The following is an 18019-nucleotide window of genomic DNA, read 5'->3' as shown; positions in this document are numbered from 1 at the left end:
ACCCTGAAGCTGGAACCCTTAACTTAGCGGACTGGGAGCGGTTGGGCCAGACATTGCACGAGGAGCCTCGGGCGCCCGTGCAGGCTTTACATGCCTGGCACCTCTGCCGCGACGTGATACAGCGTGTCGCCTCGGACAGACCCTCCCTCGCGAGGTTGGTGATCTCGCCACCCCCGTCCGCTCCTGCAACCATCCCTTCCCCTGCTTCGCCCCCAGGGCCTCTATTACCACCACCTCCCTGGCCTTCCCCACCGGAGCCGGTGTGTGATCACCCTCCCCCCGTGGGGCCCCCCGGAGGGTCATCCGCGTCTGCTCAGGGGCTTTCGCTGGTGCAACGAATGGTCCATGCAGCGAAGACTCGCTCAGATCTTACAGCGGAGGAGCTGGCTGATCTGGTCTCAGTTTGCCCGGTGACCTGGCAGAATGATGACCAGGGCAACCCCGTGGGCACCTGGACCACTTTGCCATACTTGGTGGTTAGAGAGGTAAAGAAAGCAATTCGTGAGTTTGGCCTGACTAGCACCTTTGTGCGTGGTCTCATTGAGGGGATAGGTACTGGGTACTCCCTAATCCCTGAGGATTGGAAAACGCTGCTGCGCATGATGTTATCACCCAGTCAGTATGTTATTTGGATTAGTGAGTATCGGCAGATGGCAGAACGCCAAGCTCAGGTACATAGAGAGCACGGTATCATTTATGAGCATTTGGCAGGGGAGGGCCCGTTTGCTACTATTGAGATGCAGTCTCAACTCCCTCAGGCCGTCTTCCCCATTATTTCCACCTGTGCCCAGCATGCTTTCAAGAAGGTCCCGGATTCAGGCAAGCCTACCAAAAGCTTTGTCAGTATCCGTCAGGGTGCCTCAGAGTCCTTTTTGGATTTTACCAACAGATTGTATGAGGCTATCCTCCGACAGGTGGATAACACTGAGGCAGCTCACGAGCTCCTGTTAAAATTGGCAGTTGAAAATGCAAATGAGGATTGCTGCTGTGCTCTCCAGGCAGCGCGAGCCTCTGGTATTTTAGAGCTCTCAGACATGCTGCGGGCGTGCCAGAACATCGGCACACAAGCCCACAAGGCTGGAGTTCTGGCTGCCGCCCTGAGAAAAACCGGGAAGGAGGGGAAGCGTTGTTACCGCTGTGGTAAGGAGGGTCATTTTCAGCGGGAGTGCCGCTCATCTAAGGCACCAGCCCGACCCTCCAAGAAGTGCCCCAAGTGTGGGAAAGGTTATCACTGGGCTAATCAGTGTCGTAGCGGGTCGGGAAACCGCGCGACGGGTCCCCCCCGAACCCAGGGCCAAACGGGGGTGTTTCCCACTCAGACAACCGCTCCTCTGCCTTAAAATCCATAGACTCTATGAGGGCGGCAACTGCTGGAAGTGCGGGGCTTGATTTGATCATGCAGGAGGACACTGACTTTCGGCTGCCAGGGGAGGTCTGTGCCATACCTACACAGGTGACGGGACCTCTCCCTGCCGGCTTTGTAGGTCTTGTTCTCCCTCGCTCACATGCTGGGAAACAGGGCTTTTTTGTCATTCCAGGGGTCATTGATGCTGACTACACAGGCATTATTAAGGTTCAGGTGTGGACTCATCTTCCACAGTCGCTCCCGTGTGGACGGTCAATTGCACAATTGATTTTAGTCCCCTATCAGGTGCCAGCTGCGGAGGATCGAGACCGGGGCGGAGGCGGCTTTGGATCGACGCTGGCTCAGTCGCCATCTCACAACACGTCCTCTCCACTTGTTGCTCTAACAATGTCAGTCCGCCCCTCGAAACCTCAGTTAACACTTCTCTTAAATGATGTTCCCTTTACAGGGCTGGTGGACACTGGAGCTGACGTTACGGTGATTCGTGATCTGGAGTGGCCGGTCAGTTGGCCAACAGTTCCTTCTAAAGAGTTGTGGGGGATCGGGGGTAGTAAACCCGGGCGCCAAAGTTTGTCTTGGGTCACGGTCTCTAAACCGGGAGGCCGTGCCCTTGCTACAATCCGTCCTTTTGTGCTCCCTGTCCACCTCAATATTTGGGGCCGTGACTTGCTTACAAAGCTGGACACCACCCTCGATATTAATATCTAATGGCCCAAAACCCTCCCGCACCCGCCATGCCTTCAGCATTACCCTTGGTGTGGCAATCCTTAGAGCCTGTATGGATTGACCAGTGGCCCCTCCGTCTAGAGAAGCTGAGAGCACTTCAGTCGCTGGTGCAGCAGCATTTGCATGCACAGCGCTTGGAACGCTCCACTAGTCCCTGGAACACCCCGTGTTCGTTATTAAGGAAAAATCGGGTGCTTGGTGGCTGTTACATGATCTAAGGGAAATAAATAAACGCATCCAACCCATGGGCCCCTTGCAGTTTGGCTTACCGAACCCGAATTTAATTCCTCAAACCGATCAGCTTTGTGTGTTAGATTTAAAGGATTGTTTTTTCACTATTCCCCTTTGCCACAAGACCGCGAAAAATTCGCGTTTACGGTGCCAGAATATAATAATCAGCAACCCTCTCATAGGTATCAATGGAAAGTCTTGCCCCAGGGAATGCAAAATAGTCCGACCTTGTGTCAGCTCTTTGTGGATCGGGCCCTTGCCCCTTTTCGTGCCCGGTATCCCACACTAAAGGTCTACCATTACATGGATGACATTTTGCTTAGTGGTCCCCAGGTTACGGCAGAACAACTTGAATCTCTGTCCGAGATTCTCGGCCAAAATGGCCTGTTAGTGGCACCAGAAAAAATCCAACGCTCTTATCCCTACCACTACCTCGGACATAAGGTTTTACAAACCTATGCTGCTCCGGTTCGTCCGGAATTAATTCTACCTCAACCCCTAACCCTTGTTAAATTACAACAAGTTTTGGGTCATTTAAATTGGATTCGGCCCTACTTTCGTCTCCCCACTTCAATGCTGCAGCCGTTGTTTGAGCTCCTGCGTGGAGCCCGGGCACCGGGTGCGGTTATTGCCATCACTGAAGAGCATACTGCCTGCATTCGACAGATCAATGCAGCATTGAGTCAGCAGTTCGTGGACAGACTCCCAGAGGTCCGTCCCTTACGGTTGGTTCTTCTTGCCACCCCTCATACGCCAACTGCGGCTCTGTTTGTACCCCGTGCAGACACAGCCGTCTCTATTATAGAGTGGCTATACCTTTCATCCATCCCCCCTCGAAATATTTACCCGTATTTAGATGCCCTATCTGATCTTGTTCATAAAGCCTGCCACCGTGCAATGCAACTTACTGGCACTGATTTAGTTGCCATTGTGCTCCCCTTGTCCCGTACTGAATTTGACTCTTTGTGCCACACCTCCTTGGCCTGGCAGGTTGCTCTTTGTGATTATATGGGAGAGATCTCTTATAATCCCCCTAAAGATCCCCGATTGGTAATTACCCAACAGGTGCCCCTGGTTGTCCATCGTCTTAGTCGCTCTCAACCCATTGTTTCAGCCGTCACTCTTTTTACTGATGGCTCTCCACATCGCGGTGTTGTCACCTATCAATTAGGTGACCCCCCTCATTGGCATTCTCGCTTTACGCTGCCTCAGCGTTCTGCGCAGCGCTCAGAATTGGCTGCTGTTGTTTTGGCCTTTCAACTTTTTGTTGATTGTCCCTTTAACTTGATTGTGGACACCCATTATGTTTATCAAGTAATTGATCATTTACCCGTAGCCCTCATTACCCCTCAGGTCGATGCAGACCTCCTTCGCCTGTTTTTGTCTTCACAGTATCTCATCACCACCCGTAATTTCCCGTACTTTGTTGCTCATATTCGCAGTCATACCCCTCTGCCTGGGCTACTCACTGAAAGCAATGCACGCGCCGATCGCGCGTTACGTGGTGAGGTAAATTCTCTTTTTTCTGACCCCATTGAAAGCCATGCCTTTTTTCATCAGTCTGCCTCTGTTTTAGCCCGCCAGTTTCACATTCCTGCTGATCACGCACGTTCCATTGTTCGTTCCTGCCCCCACTGTGCTGCTGCTGCCCCTACCTTTTCTTATGCCGTTAACCCCAGAGGTACCACAGCGAATCAGCTGTGGCAAATGGATGTCACTCACGTGCCACAATTCCGCCCCTATTTATTTTTACATGTTTCCATTGATACCTATTCAGGATTCCTCTGGGCGACCCCACAGTGTGGGGAAGCCACTCCTAAAGTTATTCACCATCTGCTAGCCTGTTTTGCTGTTATGGGTCGCCCGAGCCAAATAAAAACAGATAATGCCCCAGCCTACTGCTCCACAGCCCTTTCCGCCTTTTGTGTCCAATGGGACGTCCGCCTCACACACGGGATCCCTTATAACTCCACGGGCCAAGCCATTGTTGAACGTGCAAATCGCACACTAAAAACCTTGCTTGACAAACAATTAAAACAAGGGGAGCTGCGTCTCCGAACCTTAGGAGACATTCAGCAGCAATTGCATATCCTTTTGTTCACTTTAAATAACTTAACGCTAAACGCAGATCAGCAGACCCCTGCGGATCGGCATTTTCATAAATCCGAGGTGCTGGAAAGACCACGTGTCTATTACCGTCAGCTGCCTGATCCGCAATGGCTGGGCCCAGTACCTCTAATCACTTGGGGTCGGGGATATGCTGCTGTGTCTCTCCCTACAGGACCGTTGTGGGTTCCGGCCCGGTGTGTGCGACCGGCACTGAAGCAGCATGGCGTGGCACCAGGGACTATCGAACCCCATACCGGAGTTTCAGCTGACCCTGGAGGAGGGCGCGGTGCCTCCTGGGTCGACAACGAAGGGACGGAAACGGAGGAGGCGTAGCATCCCAAGCCAGCCCGTGACATGGGGAGCAGTAAAAGCATTGGTCGCCGCGGCTCAACGAAGACTGGCAGCAAACCAACAGCCAGAGACTCCTGAGACTCTGTTTGTGGCAAATTCTTGCCCAAATTACTGCTAATTCTGTATTGATTGTATGCCTTTTGTGCCTGCTATTTCCTGTAGGGGTTGGCTCGGGAGCGCTTTCTCCGTTACGAGCCCGAATGACATATAACCTATGGGAAAGATTGGCTTCAATAGCAAATGTTACCCACTTCTGTTTATCTAATTCTGTAGCAGCTGGAGAATTGTTGGGTACATGCCTTATCCCAGTATGTCATCACCCTGAGGAAATAGGGAATGAGACGATGCTCGCTGCTTACGCGAATCTCTCTTCCCAATACTCTGGTATGGCTAATTGGGACCCGGCCAATTATACTTTGTCTCACACGGCCATATCGCTCCACACACCGTACCCGGCCGGGGCCAACAATGTCACCTGTGCACGTGTGGTTAACTGCACTAGTACAAGGGTGCCCTTGGGCTGTCGGCAAGTTTCTCAACCCTTTTTAAATTGTTCCCACGCCGTAAATGTTTCATACAATTATGGCCATATCATCCTACCATCAGGATGGTTTTTTACTTGCGGCTCACGCACCTTTAATTATATTCCTGCAAATTTAAGTGATGGCACCCTTTGCTGTCTTAGTAGAATGACACTTATATTGCCTTTTGCTGGTCAAAAACGTAGTAGAAGAAGTGTACCCCTTTCAGATGATTGTATTGCAGATGTTGAGCTTTTTAGTCGTGCTGAGTATACTGCTTTAGCGGCCTCTATTGTTGGGGTCCCCGCGCTTGCCATTTATACAGCCAGAACTTTAAATAACCTGGCATGCTTTGCGGCAAAGGCAATTAATACAACATCCCAGGCAATTGCCCTACTTAACACAGAGCAACACGAATTAAGGGATGCAATTTTGGATAACAGAGCAGCCATTGATTTTTTGCTCCTGAAACACCATCTAGGCTGCTCCACGTTTCAGCACATGTGTTGCTTTAATTTAACTGATAATAGTCACTCCATAGAAACTAGACTGGCCGAATTGGCCAATCTTACAGCACACATACGCCAAGATCTGGGGTTTGAGGGCTTTTGGAATTGGCTTACAGGATGGCTGCCCTCTCTAGGATGGCTGCAACAACTTTTCGGTTATGCTGTGTTTGTAATTGTTGGGCTTATATTTTGCTGCTGCTGTATACAATGTATTCCCTCCTTGCTAAGGCTTTGCAGAGATCCGCCCTGGTAGGCTCCCCGAGTTATGTCCTTGTCTGTCCGGGAGTTGAATCACTTACAAAAGCAAATTGATGGCTACCATGAGATGGCCGAGCATAATAATAACAAAAGGGGGGATGAAGGGTTCATGTAGCGTTCATGCACCTGGAAACAGTCAGGGCACACCCTGACTGTTGTGTAGGAGCAATGCACACATTGCTCTGTTCTGTCCAAGGACATGGACCATGAAAACATGGACCATCTGGGAAGTCAAAATAAGGACATCAGCCGTGGGAAGCTTCCTCGGCCGAAGCTCAAGGCCTGAGAATAAAGATTGTAGTAGATAGAGGCTAGTAAATAGGAATATTAATCAAAGTCATATTATTTCCTTTGTTGATGCCTTTTGCAGTTGGTTGGGGTATGTGATGCGCAGGGGGGAGAGAAATAAAAGAGGTGGAAAAGCTGACAGGGGCAATCTCATCAGCAGACCAGCCTGCTTGCTTGCCTAAAGCCGTGTCCTGTCTTGTATTGAACCGCCACAGTTAAGTTTTGTGTTGAATTTCTATTAGAGTTGCTTGCAAGAGTCCTGTAATTGTTTTCTGTATAATCTTGCAATGTAGTTTTTGTTCAATGGCTAGATAATCATATTAATAATTCAAAATAGGAGTTATTTAATGTTTCTTAAAAGCAACTTTGTTCATCCATTTATATGTCCTAAAAGAAAGTTTTATTTAGGTGTCCTGAATAATGCAGCAAGTCAGATTAGCTGCAGTTACTATATGGTTGTTTTTATGTGTTTGTTTAATTTTATTTCAAACACACACAGTAAACTGGTGCATATGTAATGCCGACAGACCCTGGTCGTCTATCAGCGAGATCGAAGCTGGGGCCTCTGGAGCTAAATGCATGAGCCTCTACCGCATGAGCTAAAAGCCAACTGGCTGTTAGCTAAGATGGTAGAGCAGACTCACTTTATCTCTCTCTCTAAGTGGTCTCAGTGCCACTAGATGGGACAGAGCATCATACTCAGAAGGTGTGTGGGTTACACATACACTTGTGCTTGTATTATCCATGAGAGTTAAGAAATCAAGGGGGTTTGAAGCTTTTGATTTAGTTTATCATATTGATGAATTATTTCTACAGGTACATTGTCCCTTAGGCAATGCAAATTAAATTTAAGCAACACTCCATTTTGCTAAAAAGCACATGGGGGGGGGGAACTAAGGAAAGTTTAGATTTTTTTGTTGTCTAACTAGACCTATAACCCACCCTCTCACACCAAAAAGATCTGCATACAACATCTCATGAGCATTCCATAGTGTTTTTTTGGGGGGAGGGAGGGAGGACATGCATATATTTCATTTAGGATTTCTCTCATGCCTCAGTGACAACTGTTAACTTATTTAGACCTGATCTTGGAGCCCTGAGCCACCCAAAACTCCTACTGATTTCTATGGGCTAAGCTGAAGCAAATGTCTTATTTCCTCTATGATTAAAAAGAGAACTTACGCTTTTTCTGATGTCAACCTGATGCTTTCAGCGAGGACTCAGTTAATTAAAATAGACTAAATTCTTCCCCTGGAATTTTTGATGCTACAGTTTCTAAATACAGGTTTTTTTAATTCAGTGTCACCTCAAAACTGAGAAAAGTGCTTATATAGACAAATAGAGGCAACATTTGTCTTGAACTCCATGATGGTAGCTTCTAGGCAGTGCCTCTTGATAGGCACAATACACAAGGATCAACCCTGGGGGGAGTGAAACAAAAGGCACTTTTGTGCTGCAGATGCTGATACAGACCCTGATGTAAGTTAGAGTAGCCCCAGAGGCTGCTCCAACTTATGGCTGCTTTTCCATGGCTGCCTATGGGCTGTACAGCAACCCAGAATCTGTATAATATAGAGCACCACGATCATACCTCTTTTTATCACCAGTCCTGGCATAAGCATGTGTCCTACACTGGGGCATGTGAGGGGGCCTGCTTATGCTAGCTCTATGCTGCTCCTCAACTGGGGAAAATTCTCCCCCCAGCTTATTGTGGACTCTTTATGCCACTGATGATGCAGCAGATGGAGGCCAGAATGGGGACAAGGATCAGCCCCTGACTCTTGTTTATGTCTACAAACAATAATACATAATATAAAAGCTATCATAAATGTTGCCAGTGCTTTCCTCCGTAAGCTTCTTTCTTTTCAAGTATTTTTAATTCCCTCATTCTTACCACCAGAAAAACCTCCCCCCTTTTTTGTGGGGCGGGGGGGAGAGGGTGTAAAACTTTATTACTCTATGTTAGCAAAAACATAAGATTCATAGACAAATATTTGGATCATTATTTTACTTTGATGGATCCCTATATTTTTCCAGTTCAAGAACCAATTGTGAAAATTAGTTTCAAAGCCCCTTGGGAGTTCCCAGGTTTTGAATTATGCCTTTGGCCTACACTAGTTATCTTAAATGCACCAAGACAATAAAATTGCAAATTGAAGAGCAAATATGCTAAGAGTGAATAATGTAAAATGACAGCTGTCCTACCATTCACTACTGCACCTTGAAGTTGTCTGTATGTTATACAAGACTTTATGAAGTCAAAACCAAAAATCATCTCCACCACTGCTCCTGGTGCTTGCTCTCTCTCTGCTTCTTAACCGTAACATATCCATGATACTGCGAGCATATATGTCTCGCAAATTAACATTGATATTTGAGTCAGTGGATGTGTTCTTTGTGAGCTTCTTTAAAGCTTCACGCTGTCGAAGAGCAGCCTCCTTTATCTTCAGCGTAAAATAACAAGCAGAAAAACGGTCATTTATTATAGCTATAGGCAAAGCCAAGACCAATATTCCTGATAATATACACATAAAGGCCACTACCTTGCCAGTGGTAGTGTCTGGTCTAATGTCGCCATAACCAACGGTTGTCATGGAAGTTGTTGCCCACCACCATGCACAGGGCACACTTGTGAAAGTTGTGCCAGGGACACCTTGTTCAACAAAATACTCCACCGTGGAAAATATAGATATTCCCACAGAGAGAAAAAGCAGCAGCAGGCCAACCTCCTCGTAGCATTGTGCAATAGTCATCCCAAGAGATCGCAAGCCTGGAACACAAGAAATGCTGTCAGTATGTTGATCCACGTAACTGTCTTCACACCTCTGTTAAGAAGCACTTGTTCTGAAAGCTAGACACTTTGTGTTTTATGTTTCTGCCTCAGGAATGCCTTTATGAGAAGGCAATGCTGTTTGGAGAACCAATGGGAAAACATGATTATTCAAGAAATAAAACACAGAGGTCTCTGATTTATGGTCCCTATTTTGAAATAAATAAAAAAAAGATATTGACATCCAGGATATAGATGAATAAGGGGCTGATCTTGAATCATATTAGAGTGAGGGGGAAGATGGGCAAAGACAGGAGTGGGAGATACACATCTCATGCCTTCCTCTCTTATGCTGGTTACTGCCAGCTCTGCCAGGTACATCCCTTCAGTTACAATGTTGTAGGAGTAACTTGTTATAAGGGAAATGATCCATTCAATTTGGGGGACTGGGATCTAGGCATAAGGAGATCACCTTTGTCCAACTTTACAAACCCCTTAGCCTCACTTGCACCCCTATTCAAAAGCTGGGTAGGTAGGGGAAGGGAGCATGAGTGTGCAGAGACTTGCACAGGACAAAGACAAGTGTGCATGTGTGGTAGCTCTTTGCCCCCCCCCCCCAGGGTATGCAGTGCCCCTTGGCTGGCCAGTGCAGGGGTGAAAAAGCAAATACAATAACAGTGCAAAGGAAGAAATGCCACATGCACACAAATTAAAAACAAAATATATCCACAAAACAAGGCATCCTCTAAAGCCAGTTATGATAACTTGGATCTCTGTATTATATCTTCTTGATCACTGAGGATGTTATGAATTCTGACAAAGAGTTTCTCCCACTAATTTTTTAAATAATGAATATTGTTTTTATTTTTGAAGGGGAGAAATGCAATGCTTATAAATTACCCCCACTGAGCTCCAACTAAACCAAATAATGTTGGAAACTAAGGTTGAACTCATGCATTTTTGCATGTCTCAGACAGCCATTGGAGTCTCTGGGACGTTGAGACATAAATGTGTTTAAGATTTCTTGTTGCTTTTGGGCCAATCTCTGTTTGCCAGTGCACACACAAAGCCCTTGGTTTGGTGCATGCACCTCAGAGAGTGCAATTGGGCTCTTTGGTTTTTGGAGAATTTTTCTTTTCCTCCACTCTACCTAGAGGTGAGACTGATACTGGAATACTGTACATAGTTCTGGTGTCCATATTCTAAAAAAAAGATGTTGAAAAATTGGAGAGGATGCAGAAATAAGCCACTAAAATTATCTGAGGGCTGGAAAAAATGCCTTACAGATGTAAAGAGCTCAACCTGTTTCATTTAGCAAATAGAAGATCAAGTGGTGACTTGATTGCAATGTATAAGTATCTTCGTAGGGAGCAAACACTAGGTACTAAATGGCTTTTTAATCTGGCAGAGAAAGGCATAAGAAGAACCAGTGGCTGCAAGTCAAAGCCAGACAACTTCAAACTGGAAAGAAGGCACACATTTTTACAGTGAGGGTGATTAGTTATTGGACAAAACTATGAAGGGAAGTGGTAGATTCTTCATCTCTTGATGTCTTCAGTCCAAGGACGGATGCGTTTCTGGAAGATATGCTTTAGCCAAACACAAGTTATAGGGCACACAATAAGCATGTTCTCAGTGATCAGTGGGTGTCAGTGGCTGTGCAGGTTTTTTAATTTCTTACCATATGAAAGCAATTCTTTTCAAATGATTTCTACGGCCAAGGCAAGCCATGGTTGCTCCAGCACAAGCACACTGAGGTTTAGCAGAAAGGCCATAGGGAGTCCCGCTTTCCTCTTGTGCGGAGGGCTGCAGTAACTTCTCTGTAGGTGCTGGGGAGTGCAGGGAGTGAGTCTTGGTAGCACTGCCAGTAGCACAAGGGGTGCCAGTAACGGTGAGTCTCAGTGAGGCAGAGCAGTGGCCCTGGCCCTATGTGCCACTAGGGCTGTGCCGGGGAAGTGCTAGGTCGAACAGATATATCAAATCCAACTGCTCAGCCCACACAGCCTGCTTTATGTCCCCTTTATGACCACATCCCTTCCCTTCCCCCCCTTCCCTCGGCCTTTGCAGAGGCATAGTTTTGTGTCCTATATGTCTTTATCATCCCCACCCACAGGAATCGTTTGGATCTGCCATTTCTTCACAAAATGTGCAGAGCATAGTGAGCATTCCTCAGTCACACCCCACTACGCACAGCAGGGCTACCCCGGCCCTTCCCCCAACCTGCCCCGCCCTCATCCACTCCCCTGGAGTGGATCCCAAATTCAGTATCCCAAGGATGATGCCATACAGGTAGGTGACTTGACTTATAGGTGGGAGGGAGAGATGTGATTATGGATGATCCCCTCTGTGTGCAGAACTTTCCATATTAATGACTATGTTTATGTATACGTTAGAATCAAAATGAAAAACCCTCACCATTTTGTCATCTTTAACTAACAGGAAGCAGGCTCCAGATCTGTATAGTGTATATTTCCATTCTGATTTACTAGGTTTATCTTAACAGTCTGCTCTGCCAGAAGACGAGAACTGTTTCCGACAACATTCAAATTATAGTGAGCTGCAGTTTTTGATTTACTGCTCTGAGCCTGGGTGACTGGTAAAACTTAAATATCAAAAACTATACAATTAACACCATGGCATTTAAGCTGTTTTGAGCTGCTTACATGTGTAGTTAAGTGGCATCTAATTCTGTATGCTAAAGAAATGGACTACTATTTTCAGTTTTAATGGTGAAGTGATACTTCAATCTCAGACTAGGAGAGTTATGAGGTTTTGATAAGATTAATTCAACTTTTTCCTTTCTATGACAAGAAATCACTAAATTCTATATGGGAGAGAGACAGGTGATGCTAAACCAATAGGATAATAATTTCCTGAATGGTTTTTAAATAAACATATGAAAGATAGAAAGGTGTGACCCCAAAATTCAAAGTGAAGTTCTCTAATGTCAACAATCGTCATTACAAACCTGGGGAATTGCCACTAGGAGCTGTCATAGGGACTGCTACACTTCGACCTGCAGGTGTCATTCCATTCCCATGCTATCTCTGCTAGCTAGTGCACTAAAATTGCAGTGGCAGAAGTGGGGGACTAGCCACCTTGAGTGTGTACCTAGTGTTTTTGACCAACAGGTCATTTCCTTCTATCCCTTCTATGCAGATTCAGTTTTATTACTGTGGCAACAGCACCCTGGATAATCTGTAAGGGTTACTATGTGTCTGTACATTTAACTTGCTTGGTTAATTTCTTTTGACCTCTTATGGCCTGTAAAATGCTAAAACCAATACTGTGTTAAATCCATGAGCTAAAGGTACCTGTGGAATGTCTGCCCAGCTTCAGCATACGCAGAGCTCTGAGCAGCCTCAGCACCTGGACGATGCGCCCCACATTCTCCAGCTCTTGAGAGCTCTCCCCACCGCACATGCTCTCCACCAGCAGGGTGATGTAGAAGGGTAAAATGGCCAGCAGGTCGATGATGTTCGCCACGCTCCTCAGGAAGCTCCACCGATCCCGTGTGCACAGGAGCCGCAGGGCAAACTCCGCTGTGAACCAGACAATGCACACATACTCCAGGGCGTCCAGTAGTGGGGGCGCCAACCAGCTCAGCTCCACAGAAATCAAGGCCATGTTGGCAATGGACACGACAACAAAGGCCATAGAGAGGGTGCCAAAAGTCCTGGCAGCTACAGAAGAGCGAGGCTTCTCCAGCATCTCCCAGAGCCTCTGCCTGACATTGGGACAGAGACTCCCAGAGAAATCCTCTTCCTCATCCTGGGCATCCAGCTCTTCTGCATCTTTCTTGATATCCAAGGCTTCACTCAGTTCCTTCCTCCTGAAGTACCTGCGCAGGGAATCCAACCCAAAATATAAACCTTGAATAACAATTTTTGCACTATTATGGAAACTGCCTTTCACATGAAAAAACCCTGCAACCAGAGTAAATCTTCTTAAAGGGAATTTGATAATGTCCTGATACAGCAAAGGACATAAGCTCATCCTTAACTTCAAGCACGTGATAAAGTGCTTTGTTGAGTTAGGGCCATAGAGCACATCCACACAGCCATTATGTTCCTGTGGTGCTCATTCATATCAGTGAGAGCTTTGAATGCGCCAAGATCAGGCCTACAGTTTGGGAAATTATGCCAGAACAAAGATATAAATATGTGCTTGGTACCACATAGCTTTAGATATGTGAGTGTTCTCTTCCCCTCCCTCCCTCTCCCCTATACATATATATATATATACACACAGGGGGAAAGAGAGAGAGAGAGAGAGAGATTGGACATGATAACAGTTTTCAAGTACATAAAAGGTTGTTACAAGGAGGAGGGAGAAAAATTGTTCTCCTTAACGTCTGAGAAAAGGCAAGAAGCAATGGGCTTAAATTGCAGCAAGGGTGATTTAGGTTGCCCATTAGGAAAACACTTCCTAATTGTCAGAGTGGTTAAGCACTGGAATAAGTTGCCTAGGGAGGTGTGGAATCTCCGTCATTGGAGGTTTTTAAGAGCAGGTTAGACAAACACCTGTCAGGGACGGTCTAGATAATACTTAGTCCTGCCATGAGTGCAGGGGACTGGACTAAATCACCTCTCGAGGTCCCTTCCAGTACTATGATTCTATGATTCTACTCTTAACGTCAGTGAGACTAACTGTGAGAGTAGGGGATGCTCATGTAAGGCTGGCAGAATCAGGCCCTATGTTTCTAAACCAACTTGTCATTTTTACTAATAATATTTTACTTATTTTTTATTACATTGCTTACAGTTACAATGCTTAGAAGGGCGGTATATAATCCTTTATACAAAGGTTTGTCCAAAACATACCATTAGCTCAAGAACGTATTTTATTATACCTGTTATTTGCACCTTATTTAAACACTTAGGTCCTGATTCAGCAAAGCAATTAACCATCTTTACTGAGTAGTTACTATGGATTTTAAGCATGTGCTAAATGCTTTGCTGAATCAAGGCCATATTTATGGAACATTTTCTTCAAACAAGGAGATTACCAAGAAACATGAGACAATCCTTCTTTTCATATATACATGCTGGTAGTCAGTACATTTATTGATTGCTGTTGATAGTGAAGCCTCATACCAAGGGATGTGGTGGATTTTCATCAGTCTTTAAATCAAGGTTGGAAGGCTTTCTAAAAATATGCTCTAGCTCAGACACAGGATAAGAGCATGATTCAGGAATTACTAGATGTGATTCTATGGCCTGTGTTATGCAGGTCAGACCATAATGATCCTTTCTGGCCTGAAAATCTATTAAAAAAATCAGTGAAATTGAATTGCACCTTGAAGCCATTCTGGAATAGATACTGTTGGACTGTCAGGCAGTGCAGGTGTGCACTGGTTTTTGTATCGCATTCATCTGATTACAATGATTTTAAGGTAAGCATTTTGGATTTTTTATTTATCATTTTTAGAACACCCCACACTTCAATATTAACAAATAAACCAGGAACCAAAATTAACCACAACCAATAGAATTAAAAGAATAAAAATATCCTAGCACAAACGTCACAGATGTCCATCTTCTCTGCCTTCTCCTTGTCCCTATTTAACATTTTCATCTGCTGTCACTTCTGCCTCAGCCTGTCCCCCCCAGTGATTTCCTTCTGCCTCTTCCTCCTCCCACCCAGAACTCCCAGCGCTACCCTGTCCCTTTAGAGGAAGTCGATGCAGCATTTGCCCAGCCACTGTTCCAATACTGAATCTCATCATCCTGCCCCCAGTGCCAACCTGCCCTCTAGTAAGAGTCATCACTGACCTCTTCTAACCTTTTCCCTCCCCCGTCCAATATCCACTTGTCCATGTAGTGGGAGTTGGTGCTGAGTTTGTGCAGCTCAGCTCCTTCCCCAGCACCCATCTACCCCTGTAAGAACAGCTGATGCTGAATTCCTCCAACCCACACTGCTGGATCTCTTCCCTTCACAACCCAGGGCCTGCCTGTCTCTGCAGCAGGAGTTGATAGTGAGAGCATCCAGCCCACATTATTATTTTCCTCCTTTTCCCAGTGCTCACCTGTCTCTGCAGCAGGAGTCAATGCTGAGCTCGTCCAGACCCCAGTACTGGATCTCCTGCAGGAAGGAGAGGGCGCACAGCTGCTCCATCACATGCAACCTTCCTGTCTGGTAATAATTCAGGATGTAGCGAAATGCCTGTGAGCTCCGGTCGAAAAAATACTCGTTCTCCACCAGGTTGGCATCGTCGCAGAGCTCCAGGAGGCTAGAGGCTACATCCCGGGCAGCGGACACCACCATGGCCAGCTTGCCGAGCCGGGTGTCTGGGTAGCAAGACAGAGTTTGCTGGGACAGTACGAAGCGGCTGCCTCCCACATTGATGGTGAAACAGTCTAAGGTGGGGTCAACTTTCTGCAGCAAGGGCCCCTGCTCCTCCTCACTGCAGAAGACGCTGGACTCCAGGGAACCCAGCGATGTGCTGTCCCCTGGCTCCTGTCCGGTTGTCTGGGAAGAAAGGGACATGCAGCAGGGAGGCGACTTCATCCTGCAGCTGCCAGTAGCAGCCCACGGTCTCCTATGTTAAAAGACACAGCAAAGGTGAATAGAAGACAGCCCAGTTGAGGGAAATGGGCCAACCTAGTTTTTAAGTGTATTTCTTTCATATAATTTCCTTACAGATTCAAGGGGACATTCCTGCCCCCACTTGCTCAGAGCAAAGTGTCCATCTCAGATAGAGCTCAAAAAAGAGACTGAAGTAGCCAAGCAGGATATACATCTGGTTAATAACAAATAATAATGATCCCTGAAATATGTTTACCTTGCATTGGTTTCACACCAATTGGAATTTGATTGATCATTAAGGGCTTGATCCAAATCCCATTAAAGTCAATGGAAAAACTCTCATTGACTTGAAAGGGCTGTAGATATGTCCTAAAATTTTAAAATTACATTGCCTAAAGGGTCATGTTTCATGCTAAGATTTATTTATTACCATAATGAGACATCAACGTAAGATCCAGTTGCTTTGAAATTTGGGATTGTAACTATATGTGCCTTCTTTGCAACTATCCAGGGGAGTATTGTCTTTAGCATTTTAGCATCATCATCATCACCTGTCTCTCAGACAACATTTGATGAGTCATAAAAGAAAGAAAGAAAAAAAAAAGGGCAAATTAAGCATACCGCAACCCAGTAACTCATACACTTTATCCAGCACCATAGCACCTCTCCCATACAGAACTGGAGATGTTAGCCTTCTGCTTTTCTGAGGTAAAGAGCTGGATGCCAACTATATGGAAACAACTCCACAGAGACTTTAGAGAGGAGGAGAAAGTTGTGCATGTTTTGTACTTAAGAATGACCATTAACCAAGGCTACATACGAAATAACCATTCTCTAAAATATCTGCATGCACCAGCTGGCCATCAAAGCTGCCCCTCTGTTTGCAGTCGGTAGCAATAATAGACCTACTTAAAAAGTTAAGCAGCTGGAATGGCTAAAAGTCTAACGGGGTCGGTTAAAATTCCCCCGAAGTATCACAATTTCATCCTTATCATAATTTGTTACTTGCGATACAAGTGTTTTGAAAAGCCCAGTACCGCGCACGAACGCCTGTTGAACACGAGCCCGCTGCAAAGTTTTAAAAGCGGGCTTGCATCTGACTGAGACCTTGTCAAATCTATAGACATGCACGAGAGGATTCGCTGATGCGCTGCTGTCCCGGGGCTGGCGGGCAAGAGCCGGAGGGTTGTTCAAGGGAGGCAGAGCGAGAAACTCTTCTGCTCAGCAGCTCCTTCCCGAGCGCCCGGCGAGCTCGGCGGCGCGATGCTGGGCATAGAGAGCCCGAGCCAGCTGTGCCTTACCTGCCCGGCCGCCTCGCTGCGCATCTGGGCTGCTGCTGCTGCTGGCGGCTCCTCCCCCCGAGTGGCTCCCCCGGCCGGGAGCAGGGCGCGGCGGCTCCGGCAGGGCTCCTCGCTGCCCGCCCGCGCCTCGCCACAGCCCCGCGAGCTCAGCTCCCGGGAGCGCCAGACCCGCGTTCCGGGTCATGTGCTGTGGGGAACTGGAGCGGGGGGCGGAATTCCACCGCTGCGGCCGGCCCCGCGGCTGGGGACCCGCGGGCTCCGTGTGAACGGGCCGGGCGCCGCCTGCACGGGGCAGAGTGGGGGAGCTGCGTGTTACCTCCCCGCGAACCCCCACGGGCACTGCCCTAGAGCCCCCTCCCCCCTAACCCCACTGGCGCTGCCCTAGAGCCCCCTCCCCCCTAACCCCACGGGCACTGCCCTAGAGCCCCCTCCCCGCTAACCCCACTGGCGCTGCCCTAGAGCCCCCTCCCCCCTAACCCCACGGGCACTGCCCTAGAGCCCCCTCCCCGCTAACCCCACTGGCGCTGCCCTAGAGCCCCCTCCCCCCTAACCCCACGGGCACTGCCCTAGAGACCCCTCCCCGCTAACCCCACTGGCGCTGCCCTAGAGCCCCCTCCCCCCTAACCCCACGGGCACTGCCCTAGAGCCCCCTCCCCGCTAACCCCACTGGCGCTGCCCTAGAGCCCCCTCCCCCCTAACCCCACGGGCACTGCCCTAGAGCCCCCTCCCCGCTAACCCCACTGGCGCTGCCCTAGAGCCCCCTCCCCCCTAACCCCACGGGCACTGCCCTAGAGCCCCCTCCCCGCTAACCCCACTGGCGCTGCCCTAGAGCCCCCTCCCCGCTAACCCCACTGGCGCTGCCCTAGAGCCCCCTCCCCCCTAACCCCACGGGCACTGCCCTAGAGCCCCCTCCCCGCTAACCCCACTGGCGCTGCCCTAGAGCCCCCTCCCCCCTAACCCCACTGGCGCTGCCCTAGAGCCCCCTCCCCGCGAACCCCCACGGGCACTGCCCTAGAGCCCCCTCCCCGCGAACCCCCACGGGCACTGCCCTAGAGCCCCCT

General features: G+C 47.9%; 1 protein-coding gene across 1 annotated transcript; it reads right to left on the bottom strand.

Annotated features, from left to right (window-relative positions):
• Positions 1 to 8352: 8352 nt before the first annotated feature.
• On the bottom strand, positions 8353 to 17124 carry KCNV1 (potassium voltage-gated channel modifier subfamily V member 1). Its single transcript, XM_048841514.2, has 4 exons — positions 16959 to 17124; positions 15158 to 15670; positions 12444 to 12970; positions 8353 to 9129 (listed from the first exon to the last, which is right to left on the bottom strand). Exons 2-4 carry the CDS (start codon positions 15637 to 15639, stop codon positions 8618 to 8620), a joined length of 1521 nt encoding a protein of 506 aa, XP_048697471.1. The 5' UTR covers positions 15640 to 15670; positions 16959 to 17124; the 3' UTR covers positions 8353 to 8617.
• Positions 17125 to 18019: the final 895 nt, after the last annotated feature.

This window comes from Caretta caretta, chromosome 2 (genome assembly GCF_965140235.1).
Source record: "Caretta caretta isolate rCarCar2 chromosome 2, rCarCar1.hap1, whole genome shotgun sequence".
NCBI lineage: Eukaryota > Metazoa > Chordata > Testudines > Cheloniidae > Caretta > Caretta caretta.
The sequence above is the reverse complement of the archived record's forward strand: the minus strand, read 5'-3'. Positions and strand labels throughout refer to the sequence as shown.